General features: G+C 41.5%; 2 protein-coding genes across 2 annotated transcripts in view; one reads left to right on the top strand and one right to left on the bottom strand.

Annotated features, from left to right (window-relative positions):
- The window catches only part of FAM185A (family with sequence similarity 185 member A), a 51,119-nt gene extending 44,639 nt beyond the window's left edge, over positions 1-6,480 (top strand). Inside the window, exon 9 of the mRNA XM_027795398.2 lies at positions 4,711-6,480. Coding sequence (XP_027651199.2) covers positions 4,711-4,826 — 116 coding nt within the window. The 3' untranslated portion in view covers positions 4,827-6,480. The remainder of the gene's footprint in view (positions 1-4,710) is intronic.
- A 962-nt stretch (positions 6,481-7,442) lies between these two features.
- Positions 7,443-12,235, bottom strand: part of FBXL13 (F-box and leucine rich repeat protein 13) — an 86,991-nt gene continuing 82,198 nt past the window's right edge. The window contains 1 exon segment of the mRNA XM_055807671.1: positions 7,443-7,866. Coding sequence (XP_055663646.1) covers positions 7,701-7,866 — 166 coding nt within the window. The 3' untranslated portion in view covers positions 7,443-7,700.

Genomic DNA, 12,235 nt, shown 5'->3' with positions numbered 1-12,235 from the left:
TGGATCCTTGGAGCTGATGGTGTCAATTTCCAAATTTAATTGTCTGGAATACAACCCCCTTTCTTAAACAGTGTAAATCTTCCATCTCAAGAGTGGTGCCAGGGACTCATCTGATTCCAGATCTTTCTCCATCCCTGGCCCCAGTTCTAGTGCCAAGTTCATCTCCGGCAGCAACCTTTGACCTGATGCCATCCATCTGCTTGGTGCCAAGCGAGCTTTTAACTTTGGCAGTCACTTACTCCATCTGTTTTTTGGCACTTGTGTGAGTTTCCTTGGTAAAAGTCCCACAGTGTCACAGGTGCTACTCAGAGGCTGTGGATGTTTGGGTTTGTAGGTAACTGTGTCTCCCTGCTCTTACTTTCTCAAGTTGGCGAACCAACCTCTTTGTATTTGTCTGCCCTTTTACAAAGAACATACTCTTTGGGAATTAGTGTTCTCCCCCAAGTTGAGACATACCGGCTCCTTATGTCATCCAGCGTGACAACAATTGCAGCAGTTAACAGGATTTTTAGCTTTTGGTGCTAATCCCACCCCATTGGCAGCACCAGAGCTTTGCAGAGCCACACCTGAACGGTGTTCCTCTGAGCCATGCCTTCTGGGTATGCACATGGGTAACAGGGCACTCTCTTCCATGTTAACTTACGCCTTCCCTCGGGTGTCTATCCTGGGTATGGAGAGGAATCCCCTGTTGTCTTCTCTAACCTTTTTCCTCCCCTGAAAGTTTCCAGGTATATGTTGCCTCTACCTTATGGGTTGATCCAGCACCCAATTATTCTTTTGATCGCTAGGGACTCCTTAGGTGCCCTTCCTCTGTATGTGCCTCTGGAGAGAGTCAGCTTGGCTGATCAGATCCCCTTGAAAAGATGGACATTGATATCACCGGTATTTCTGATTTTTCTGGATTTTTCTTTATAACTAAATACTTAAAGTGTTTCCACCCTGTCTGGTTCTCCAGGTAGATTGTAGTGAGAAGCACCTTTCTCCTTACAATGATCATTCACTCGGGCTTGTGCTGAAATAGTAAGACTTTCCCATCTGCCTGAGGTTAGATCTGGATTCCACTGTGGAACATAGGGGATTTAGACAGATGTTTCCTACCTTCAGGAATAACTTCTTTCTCACTGCTCACACAATGGCTCCTCATACAGTAGTGCTGGGAGAGTGGCCTATGAAGTGCTGTGGACTTACCCTTTAGGATTGCTTCAGAGCCAGGGTGCAAGGCGGGAGCTGACCGCATGAGTCTCGTATACCACACACAAAGCTTTACGGATGTGTTTAACTGCTCACATTATCAGAAATTCTATATTGTTTACATTAAGGTAATGTCTATGTTTTTAGCTGCATGGAGTTCCAGGGTTAAATACAAACACAGCTGAATGGGCAGTGAATAATGTGAGGCAAGCAGCTTGCCTTTAAAAGGGAAGTAACTGAAAGAGCTTGTGTTATGTCAGTCTGCTGAAACTTAACAGCTGTGCAAGTGTAGCCCTCTTCCTCCCACTGTGCAGCTGACTTGGTCTGTTGCATTCAGAGTTACGGTTCTGATCCCAGGAGTAACACTATCCACTGCTGCGTCCCTCCTGGTTTTCTCTGTTCTCAAGGCACTTCTTCAAAACTCTTCTTCTTTCCTAGAAGCAATTTTTATTGACTGTTTGCCACTAGAATTGAGTGGGAAGAGCTTTGTTTTATGGTGTCCCTCTAAACACTGTCCCTCTGTGAAATCTCGATCCTTAAGCAGTATCTTAACAAAAACCCAAACCAAACTAAACAAAAAAAAAAAAAGGCAAACAAAGGCCCAGGTTGTATCTGGAAAAGATTACATTCCTTCAAGTCAAAGAGAAAGTTCATCCAACTTTTTATAAAACACGTTAGATGAGATGCTATCCTACAGATTTTTATTGATTTCAGCTTGCATTTAACTCAAGCTGTTCACAACCTTTTTGAGATAGACCAATGTCCTAACCCAGTGAACAACATCTAAAATATGCCACTTTGTGTTTTATGATACAAATATAGAGCTCTAACCTCTCCAGTCTCCAGGAAGGCAGGTGAATAAACAGTCAGTACTTGACTGTGTGAAGTTCTGCAAAGGTGTGCTCTGCCTTTAGAATACCACACATGAAAAAAACCCAAACCTTTTTCCTGGGCGTTATACCGAAAAGGTGGCCATGCAGCATATACCAGTGCATCTGTCTTCTCTCATGCCATCTTGACTGGTGGGTTTTGAAATGAAATCCTTTTTCCACCCACCCTACCCCCCGTTCTCAATCCAGCAGGCTGGCGGCTTTTATGATTTAATCATGCTAGCAAAGTCATCCTCAAAATCCACTGATGTTCCCACAGTATTCAGAGTACAGGCAGTGAGTACATCAGAAGGTCTCCAACTAAACCTTGTTGCTTGATTTGCACCTCATACACAAAAAGCTATTTAAGTATCTTAAGCTTGGTTTGAACCTGCTACTGGTGATAGGCTTAATAACCTTAAAATTTTGAGTTGGAAGATCTTCATCCCTAGGGAGGGGAATTTGACACTCACTTTCCTGCAGGCGGTTTGATATTTTCCGCATTCTCTTCACAGGCAAATCTCCAAAAGAGGCATAAGGAACAAAACATTTTTCGAAGTTCACATAGCAAATGCAAAATGAGAAACAGAGTTCAGACAACAACTGAGCTTTAAAACAGCTCTTGTTAACTTGATGTCTGCATTTCTTCAGAACTCGTAACTTTTCAGCAAAAGTACAGCAGGGTGTAAGTGGTGCATGAAACTTTGTTTACAGGGCTGATTTTGTGCTTCAGCGTTTGTTCCTTGTACAGAAGTACAAGCCATAGTGACAAAAACATGAGAGGGGAACTTGGACCAAGCACTTCAATATGCACTTTCTGGAAATACATCGCTTCCCTATTGTGTCCTCTCTCTTTAGGGAAAAAAAAAAAAAAAGCTGTATTTTCAGTGTTCTACAACTCTGTTAAGGGATCAACTGAAATTTTCCTTTACACTTCTTGTTAGTTCATTTTTTTGACCCCTGGAGGCTATTTCCTATTCAAAATTCAGACTGATCTGTTGTTCTAAGGGCTACCTCTACTTAAAAGACAGGCTTTGTTTTCATTTCTGTTCTTTATTCTCTGGTACAATACCGTTGCAGATCAGTGATTCAGGAAAGCTTTCTGAGGAACTGAAGTTTCAGATTTTAACAGATTCTACGTACAACACATTTGTCCAACTCTGTGATGATCATCATAGATTTAAGTGCATAATTAGATGGGGAGTAGAACTGTGGATTCCGCCTGACAGTAGGAATGATATTAAGACTGAGTGTGATCGCTCCAGGCAGCAGCAGTCTCAGTCGGGAGTGAAGAAATTTTACTCGGACATCCACATGGAGATCCTCAAAGGCGAGCTGTAGTCTGGTAGCAAAGGACACTGAAATACCTCTTCATTCAGGGGGAGAACTCTGTCACTGTTGGACTCCTCTGAAAATCCTATATTTCTATATGGTACCTCAGCCTGCTGGTGAGTTCATGTGGGTTTGGCCCGTAACCTTAAATTAATCCCACTTAAAAGTACCGAGGCACTGAAACACTACTGAAACATCCTGGCACGTAGGTTTGAGTTGTGGAAACCAATGCAGTGATGTCAGTTGGAGTTTCGCCACTGTTTTTGATGTGGCCAGAATTTAACCTCAGCTGTGTTACAGGTCAGAGCAGAGCATGTTGCAAAGTTTCTTCAGAATCTGCTTCCCTGCCATCCTTTATGCTATTCCAGGCTCAAATTAAGTTCTAAACTTAGAATTCACTTAGTCACACAAACATTAAATAATAATAAAAGATGTTTTGTAAAGATAAACCAAAGTGAAGGTTGATCTTGCGATAAAGGCACTTGATTTGGGACTTAAAAGATCCTAGTTTTATTCCCGCTTTGGTCATAAATCTGTAGAGATTTGGAAGGTCACTTTCTCTCTCTTGGCCTCATTTTCTTAATTGTACAAAGAGGGTAGATCGACCTTTCTCCCGTCTGTTACACACTGCGCTTTTCAGAGTGTGGCCATGCTGGATACAGAGTTCCTGTGAAACATGGAAGCAGACGGGCAGGGCAGGTTCTGGTTGCTCTGGGTTTCTGCTTAGGCCATCATTGTAAGAAAGCAGCAATAGCAGCGTGTCTGCTCACCTGGAAAACCAGGTCATACCATGTGTCTTCTGTGTTTACAGTAAACATGAAAACTTTTTTCAAATTACTTAACCAGAGTAGCGGCTAATGCAAATCTATGCACAGTGTTGGTGCGCCAGGCGTGTGCGGCGGCGGCGGGGCGGCTGCTGTGCGCAGGTGCCCGCAGCCCCCCCTGCCCGCCAGCCCGTGCCAGCCGGCTCCAAGGCGGCCCCGCCGCTGGGCAAGGCCGAGCCCTCAGCCACGGCGGCGGCACCCCCGGGGGGACAGATCGCAGCGGGGGGGACCCCGGGCCGGGGCAGGGGGTGCCCGGAGGGGTATTTCCTAGTCCATAATAAAATCTGCAGTACTATATTACAAAACCCACAACTTTATTGTAATAACGTGTTATGGGACATGAGATTAACTCAAAAAATTGTATTGAGAATAAAATGTCAGAAGCTGTCTTAAAAATAAGTCTTAGAAGCATTTCTAGGGAGCTTGAAAGAAATGGCAATGTGAGGATGGTATGTTTGCTGTGTGTCTAACCTAAACGGAACACTCTTTTCCAGGTCACATGAATCAAAGGAATGAAACAGACAAATGGATAAAGGCTGACACACAACATGGCAAGGTGTATCTTAAAAGCCAAAGCTGGATCCAGTCTGTGAAGCTGAAGAATTGTTAAAGGTGAAATAGGCCAAAGAGATTAAATAAGGAAATTGTAAAGGAACATTTCTGTAAAATTATGAAAGTTGAATGTATATTCTTAATATGAGAGAAACAATATTTTAAAAGGGCATTTTGGCCCAAGATTTGCCTGTGACAGTGGCCAGTGTTTAACAGGCCAGGTTTATTTTCAGTGCCTTTTAGGAATGACAATATTCAGATACACATACTCATCATACATAACCTGACACACTTACCATGTCGGTTTAAAAGCTGGTAACTTTCAAACAAAAGTTGGGGTCATATTTTAAAATAAAAGCATTTTCAACCTCTCATATTTGAAAACACAAAAATCTACTTCCAAGATGGCACGCTGTGCAAGCTGGTTTATATTTTAAAATTAAATTTCTTAGCAATGTGGGAATTATACTAGTTCATGCAAAATGCAGAAAATTTTCTTCAAATTATTTGTATCATGGATAGGATAAAGCCACTTTCAGAACTGTAGTTCTCATTTAGTCTTCTCATTTGGCATTTGACCTCTAAGCACTTTCTGTCTTGTCAACGGGTACTCTGTGTGTAAGTGAAGTGGGTACTTACATGACAGAAATGACAGAACTTGCTTTGTGCCAGCCTGAACCACTTGTTTGTGGATAGGAATAAGAACTCTCGCTATGTCTACCACTGTTCGTCTGCAAAGAAAAGCTTTTAAAATAATACTGGTAAGTGCAGATCTGGCTGATACCAAGGAGGAACACTCTCCCAACTGAACTTCAGATGAGTCCACATGAACATTCCCCTAAGGTAAAAGCTGCCAAAGAATGGGAGTATTGGCCTAAGAACCGAGATCTGTCACCTGTTTGCTACATTTCCAGCGCCTTCCTGTCAGCCTTGCATGGCAGGACGGTAAGGGCTGTACGCTCTTGGAGGCAGAGAGGCAGAGGAGTGCGGTGAGGGAAGTACGTGTGCCCTGTACAAGGGTATACGTGGCTTTTGTGGAGGATTATTGTGTTACCATAATACAAACACACAGTAAAGGGAGGTTTAAAAGCCTTTCCATACGTATAGGTGGCACTTTATAAAAGTAGTACTGGAATTTGTCTTTAAAATTGAAATGTAAGGATTCTTGCCAACTGAGTGGATGGAGCATAGCAAAGAAGAGTTCAGCGTCAGCTCAGGTTTTAAGTTGTGCATACGTATGTTTGTACTTTACATCATATTGGTACATTACGGGATGAACTTCTCCTTACAGGATTTTGCAAGAGGTGTAATTGCCCCTGGCTAATGGACTTCAATAATCAAGGGCAGCATTTTTACTGTAATTCAGGGTGGTTAAAAACTCCACGTTGTTTGCCATTGTGTGTACTGTTTGTTTGGATGAGGTGGGCACTGATGTATATGGCAAACTATATGTATTTTTAATGTAAACACTAATATATAAAACATTACTAATATTGTTACTAAAAGCAATATATTAGTAGTTATTATTTGATATTATTATTATACTTTTTAAAGATACAAAATTAATAAATGTGTAATGGTTTTAGATTACCTGAAAAAACTTTGAAACTAACGATTCCCGTGCACTGCTGTAGATGAAGTGAAAGAAGCACTTCTAAATTCAAACTGCATTGAAAAATAAAAGCAGTGTAGTGGATAGTTCACAAAATCGAGTCAGTTTAATGGTTCCGTTATTCACCTGGCATACAAAGCCTGTCAGCCTCTGTGATTAAGGTTGTGCTTTTGGGGACTGCTGCATTAGCAATTTAAGGGAGAACATAGAAAGAAAACATGTTATTTCTTCTGTGTTCAAAAGCAAGCAACCTAAGGCATTCATATTTTAAATCTAGGTGTAATTAAACATTAGAATTGTTAGTTTCTAGCTTAAAGAAGTTTAAATAAGCTGTCAGAAAAATCATGCTACCACTAAAGCCAGTCTGATTGTATTCTTTCCAAGCTAATAAATGTTGAGACCAGCTAGAACTTCAATATAAAGGTCAAGAATGAGCTGAAGAAAGACAAATCTTTGGGAGTTTCTCCAAAAGCATTTGAGTAATGTCTTGTTCTATTACAATGAGGTGAAACTTTATATTTTTCTCCAGACAAGGAAAGATTACTAGGTTATCAGTAATTAGGATTTGAATGGCAAATCCCATGTGTGCTTTTTTTCCAGTCCATTTGATGAGAAGACATGTTCTTGTAACTGGAGAAGATTTATCCTTTAACACTTTTCTCATCTGTGCTCCTTTTTATTTGATTTTCCTGAGTCCATTAGCTGCCAGCCAGCCCACAGTTCAGATCTGCAAATGTAAGCATCAGCTCGCTCAGAGAGGTGAGCTCAGCCTGAGAGGCTTTTATGAGAATTTGCGCTCTGGGTGTGCAAGTGACTGTTGAGAAGTAGAGAACTGTGCTTAAATGTGCGTGTGTAGTTATGTATTACGGAACTGGTAGTCAGGGCCTATTCACTGTCCTTCACTGCTCAAGAACACACTACTGGATGAGTGAGTACCGACCATGTCAAGTGCAAAGTTCTGTGGGGAGTCAGGGTGTTTTAAGTCCTGGAGAGGATCTTCATGGTAAACAAGAACCCTGAACACACACACACACACATTTATTTATTGCTTACTCTGCACAGGACTGCAAAAACTTCTCGTTATTGAGAAATGAAGACAGCTTGAATGAACATCTGAAAGTCAGCAATGTTGTTTCAGCGCAGCTGTCTTGCTTGAAGGCATACGCACACTCCTGCGAGAAAGATTTGCAATGCTTCCTTGCTAATTCAACAAATTCCCTTTTATTAAAGTATGATTAGTTTTTTAAGAAAAACAGTATAGTGTTCTTTTTATGCTCCAGTGGAAAACCCTTGAACTGTAGATGATGGTGCACTATTTATTTATTTTTCATTTGGAAGAATTTGTTTATTCAGGCTCTGATGGGTGTTTCTTTGTGAAGGTGAGTACGTTACCATCCCATCCCGGTCATATCCAAGCCAGGAAGGAGGGTCAGCATCGTTATGTTCTTGTTTCTCCAGTTTGGCTGTATATTTCAAGACAGTTTGTCTGCAACAAGAGTTTAAAAAAAAAAGACAAAAGTAAAAATATTTTGCAGAGGCTGTTTCTACAAAGAATGCTAAAAGCTGTTCAATGAGCAAAAGTTCATATTTAACTGAAGCTATTAATATTATAAGAGGTGTTGTGGAAACTAAAAAATAAGATAATTGGTTAGGCCACAGAGTCACAGAATAGACTGGATTGGAAGAGGCCTCTGGAGCCTGTTTAATGCTGGTCTTGCCCTAAATGGATCCAACTAGACCAGGCGGGTCATGGCTTTGCCAGCTGAGTTCTGAGTATCTCCTAGGGATGCAAGTTGCACAGCCTCTCTGGGATCCTGTTCAAGTGTTTGACCAGCCTCCTGATTAAAAAAAAAAAAAAAAGTTTCCTTGAATGTAATCCAAACTCCACATACGCCACTTGTCCAGTCAGTGCACCCTGGAGAACAGACTGGCCGTGTCTTCTGTATCCTCTGGGCAGAGTTCTACGATGGCAGTAAGGTCTCCAGCCCAAGCCACCTCTCCTTGTGACTGAGCAAAGCAATTTGCTCAGCCTCCCTTTACACATCATGTGCTCCAGGCCTTTAATGTTCTTGGTGGCCCTCATCGGCCCTTGCTCTAGCGTGTCCATGTCTGTCTGGACTGGGGAGCCAAAAGCATGGATCTTTGGGACTAAGTGGGTGATGCCATTGGAATAATCATGCCGTGTTTTGAAGAGAATGACACCAAACAAGGACCAGTTATATCAAAAGGTATCACAGAGTCTCCAGAATGGTTTTTCACAGCTGTATAGGAATGCTCTAGTAACCGTGCAGCTCCCTATCATTTTTCTTCAACAGTCTCTGTGGTGCTTCCAAGTATTTTTACCCTCTCCTGGTTGACCTTCTGCTTTCTTTTCAGCTAACCTCTCCACTTGTAGTTATCTTCTGTCACCCACCTCTTTTTAAGGTGTATTGTTTCTAAACCCTAATTGAATATGCAACGGGCAGTGTTACGGAGCCGTACTGTTACCCACACTGGCCCTGAGCTCGCCCGGAGGCTCTTTTGCAGCTTCTGCAACAGCTGAACCTGAAGAGAATTACTTTTGATGTCCAAAAACACCCATGACCCCTCTGATCTCCCTCAACATTTTGTGGTGCTACCCCTTTGCAGCATTCAACACAAAACCAAAGAACTGCAGCAAGATGACGCAGAAATAGGAGAAAATCAGGCCTGCTGAGTGAAACACCCAAACAAGAACTTGAAGAGCAACTCTCTCCTCTCCCTCCTTTTCAGGCAGTACCTTTGCCTTCCTGAGCCGAAAAAACTCAACCCACCACTTTCAGTCTTCTGAATATTTCTTTATTTCCATCGCTTCTGTGACTTGGCTGGCAGCCCGCTCCCGGCTGTGTAGAGCACCCGCCTCCCCCAGCCTCCCCCCATTTCTGGCTCTTGCACTCCAGAAAGCTCCCCCGGGCCGAACGTACTCATGTGCTCGTTGGGGAAGAGCCAGGTCTCTACATCTCCCGTCCTCTGCAGGAGATTCAACCTGATCTAGTGTGTTGGAGCTGCAGCAAGGTAGCCTTTCTCCCTGCTGGCCAGTTTCCTAAGCTCTGTACCAATATATTATATGGCGTCTGGACAATACTAGAAAAAAATCACAAGTGGTCTGTGAACTGCCAGTAATACTATGATATTTTTTCCCCAAAAAAGTGAAAATGCTGAAGACGGTTACAAAAGAGGCAAGACATGCACAGCTGTAATGCCTGCACCACCGAAGCAGGGAGGGGTGGAAAAGGGACAAAATTAGTGAAGCAAGGAGGGGTTCTTTTCAACCGCTGCGGGATCCTTATTTTTAAAATCTAACACTGACACACTTGTATGAACCACATGAGCACAAGGCTGTATCTGTTTTTATATTAGGGAGGCCTGTGCATTGAGGAATGTGTGCACAATTTATATGAGCTATAAGCTCTAAGCTGTAAAATAAAAGTCAACTCATCCAAGTCCAAATTCCTGTTTTTCATGGAAACTCCAATGTATGGTGGCTGTCTGAAGCATGTATAAGGGGAGCTGTTACTATTTTTTTGGAAACTTACGCTGTCCCATGCCTGGAGCTACAGTTGATTAGTTTGCCAGAAACAGCCATTCATTAATCATGAACACATGGCAAAACAGATCATTTATTTCAGATATACTGTACTATGGCAGAGCCTGCATATTTATTCATATAGTGTCTTAAAGGAGCACACTGATGAATAAAAAAAATTCAGCAAATAATTACAATTATCTTTGGCAAAGCAACTATCTCTTGGTGTAAGTCAGACAGAAGTACTGGCCCAAACACATGGCTTTAGCAGCACTGGAATATATAGTTGAATCCTTACCCAAAGTTTCAATCCCTTGTACTAAGAGGGGGTAGCTAGGAAATGCAGTTCTGTATCACAGTCTGAATCCTGAGCCATTCCAAAATTCAGAAATGTCTGACTGGATCTATCATAATAAAAAGCAGAGGTTTTGAAAAGGACTTTTTGAGATGAGGTTAGAAAAACCAATCAAGAATAAAAAGTAATGGAAAATAAAAACTTAAACAGGGGAGAACTGTTTATAGTGCAAACGCAGGAGAAATTAAGGCAAAGAGGCAAGCGGAGGCAGGCAGCTAATGTGAAAAGCAGAAAGCATCCTGCAAGCATGCTCCAGGTTACAAAAAGTGATAAGACTACATGAAACCTGCAGTGTTCTGAGGTCTGCGGCAGCTACAGTAGTTGTTTGATTTTATGGTATCCAGTTCAAGTGCACATGATGGCTGAAACATGGCACTCCAGGAGCTTCTGTGTCACTTCTGAAGAGCGATTTGCTGTTAGTGAGAAGGCAGTACTATGGTATTTTTGTTGCTTCTTCAAGAGAAAAGAGTATTTCTTCTTAGTCCTTTACCAAATCATGTGTAGGTTGTCTTCATTTCTGATTACATGTGTCTTGGACTCCCACATCCTTCCTGCCTTGAGACCTGAATATTTGGATAATACCTAAGAAGAAAACGGAGTTCTTGCAATCTCCTTTCTAACCAACAGCAACCATCATAAAACACAACAACAAAACCAAATCAGAATGTCCTCCAAATGTCAAATGTATTAAAACTATACAGACCCAATGTAATTTCCATGTCAAAGGCAAGAATTGTAATTGTCGATGAGTCACTTGGTAACAGAGTAGTCACTAATTTAAAAGAAATGTAACTAGTTTCACATTAGTGCAGACAAGAAAGAAGGAAGCATTTAATTTTGCTCTCAAAGAACCAGCCTTACAGCCGAGATGCAGTTTGGTGAAAGCACAAGGCTGGCTGGCTTCTCAAGGCAACGGCAGATTTCCTTTCTCATTTTGCACCCAAAAATGTTTATGGAGCACCACACCTTTCTCATCACCACAGCCAACTTTAAATAGTATTTGTGTTTTGAAGTTTAAGGAGAGTGTTTTACAGGGAAGAGAAGTGTTTCTCTAAAGATGCCAGTGTGTTATTTCTTGTAGGATTAGGCCCAAGTGAATCACAACTGACACAGCCTTTTCCTACAGAAGCCACATTTTAAAAAGCAGTTAGTTAGCTTTCTTTTCCTCTAGTAGAAGAAATAAATTGTACCAGCATCATATACTCCCACAGGCAGATTATCCATGATTCTTTATGGCGTGTAGAAACAAGATTAACTGAAAGGTCATTAGCCTCTGGGTACAGAATGTACAGCAGCATATCAGGCCACAGACCCTTTTTTCTTCTAACATTTAATAAACCTGGAACCAGGCTAGCATGCTGGTAAATACAACCTTGAATCTACCTGATACTGGAAAGAATGGACAATTCATGCTCGTAACTGTTTCCTATGAAGCTGCATCGGGCTGAAACTTGAAGAACTTTGTGGCTCCATATGTTTTCTATTTTAATCTAACGAAACGGCAAAAATAAAACTTTGAAAAAGACTGTGACACAATACAAGAGATATGCCTCAATATTTGCAAGGCTCAGTCTATTAAGAGATGTCTGCTAGGACTGGTTAGTGTTTAAAAAATAATGGGGAATTCCTTTGGCAAAATGAAGTACATGTGATTTACAGATTTTGCAGGGCAACTTTAAACGAAAACCCTCTTTCTTCTGTTGCTTATTTAGAACCTAAGCCACAAGCATGTTTAGTCTTTAGCAGATTAATCTGATTTTTACATAGCTGTCCTCTTCTATCTCCTTAACCAGGGAGTGAAATATCTTTGAAATGCAGGTTTCACACCTGCAGAACATAAATTACACTTGAAACCAGCCTTTTCCTCTTTGTTCTGTGAAAATCTAAGAACTTGAATAAGTTTTTAAGAGTTACTCCAACAACAGAGAATGAGGCCCTATTATTCATTTTTCTGAC

Source organism: Falco peregrinus, chromosome 6, assembly GCF_023634155.1.
Source record: "Falco peregrinus isolate bFalPer1 chromosome 6, bFalPer1.pri, whole genome shotgun sequence".
Classification (NCBI taxonomy): Eukaryota; Metazoa; Chordata; class Aves; order Falconiformes; family Falconidae; genus Falco; species Falco peregrinus.
This window is presented reverse-complemented; position numbering and strand designations above follow the sequence as displayed.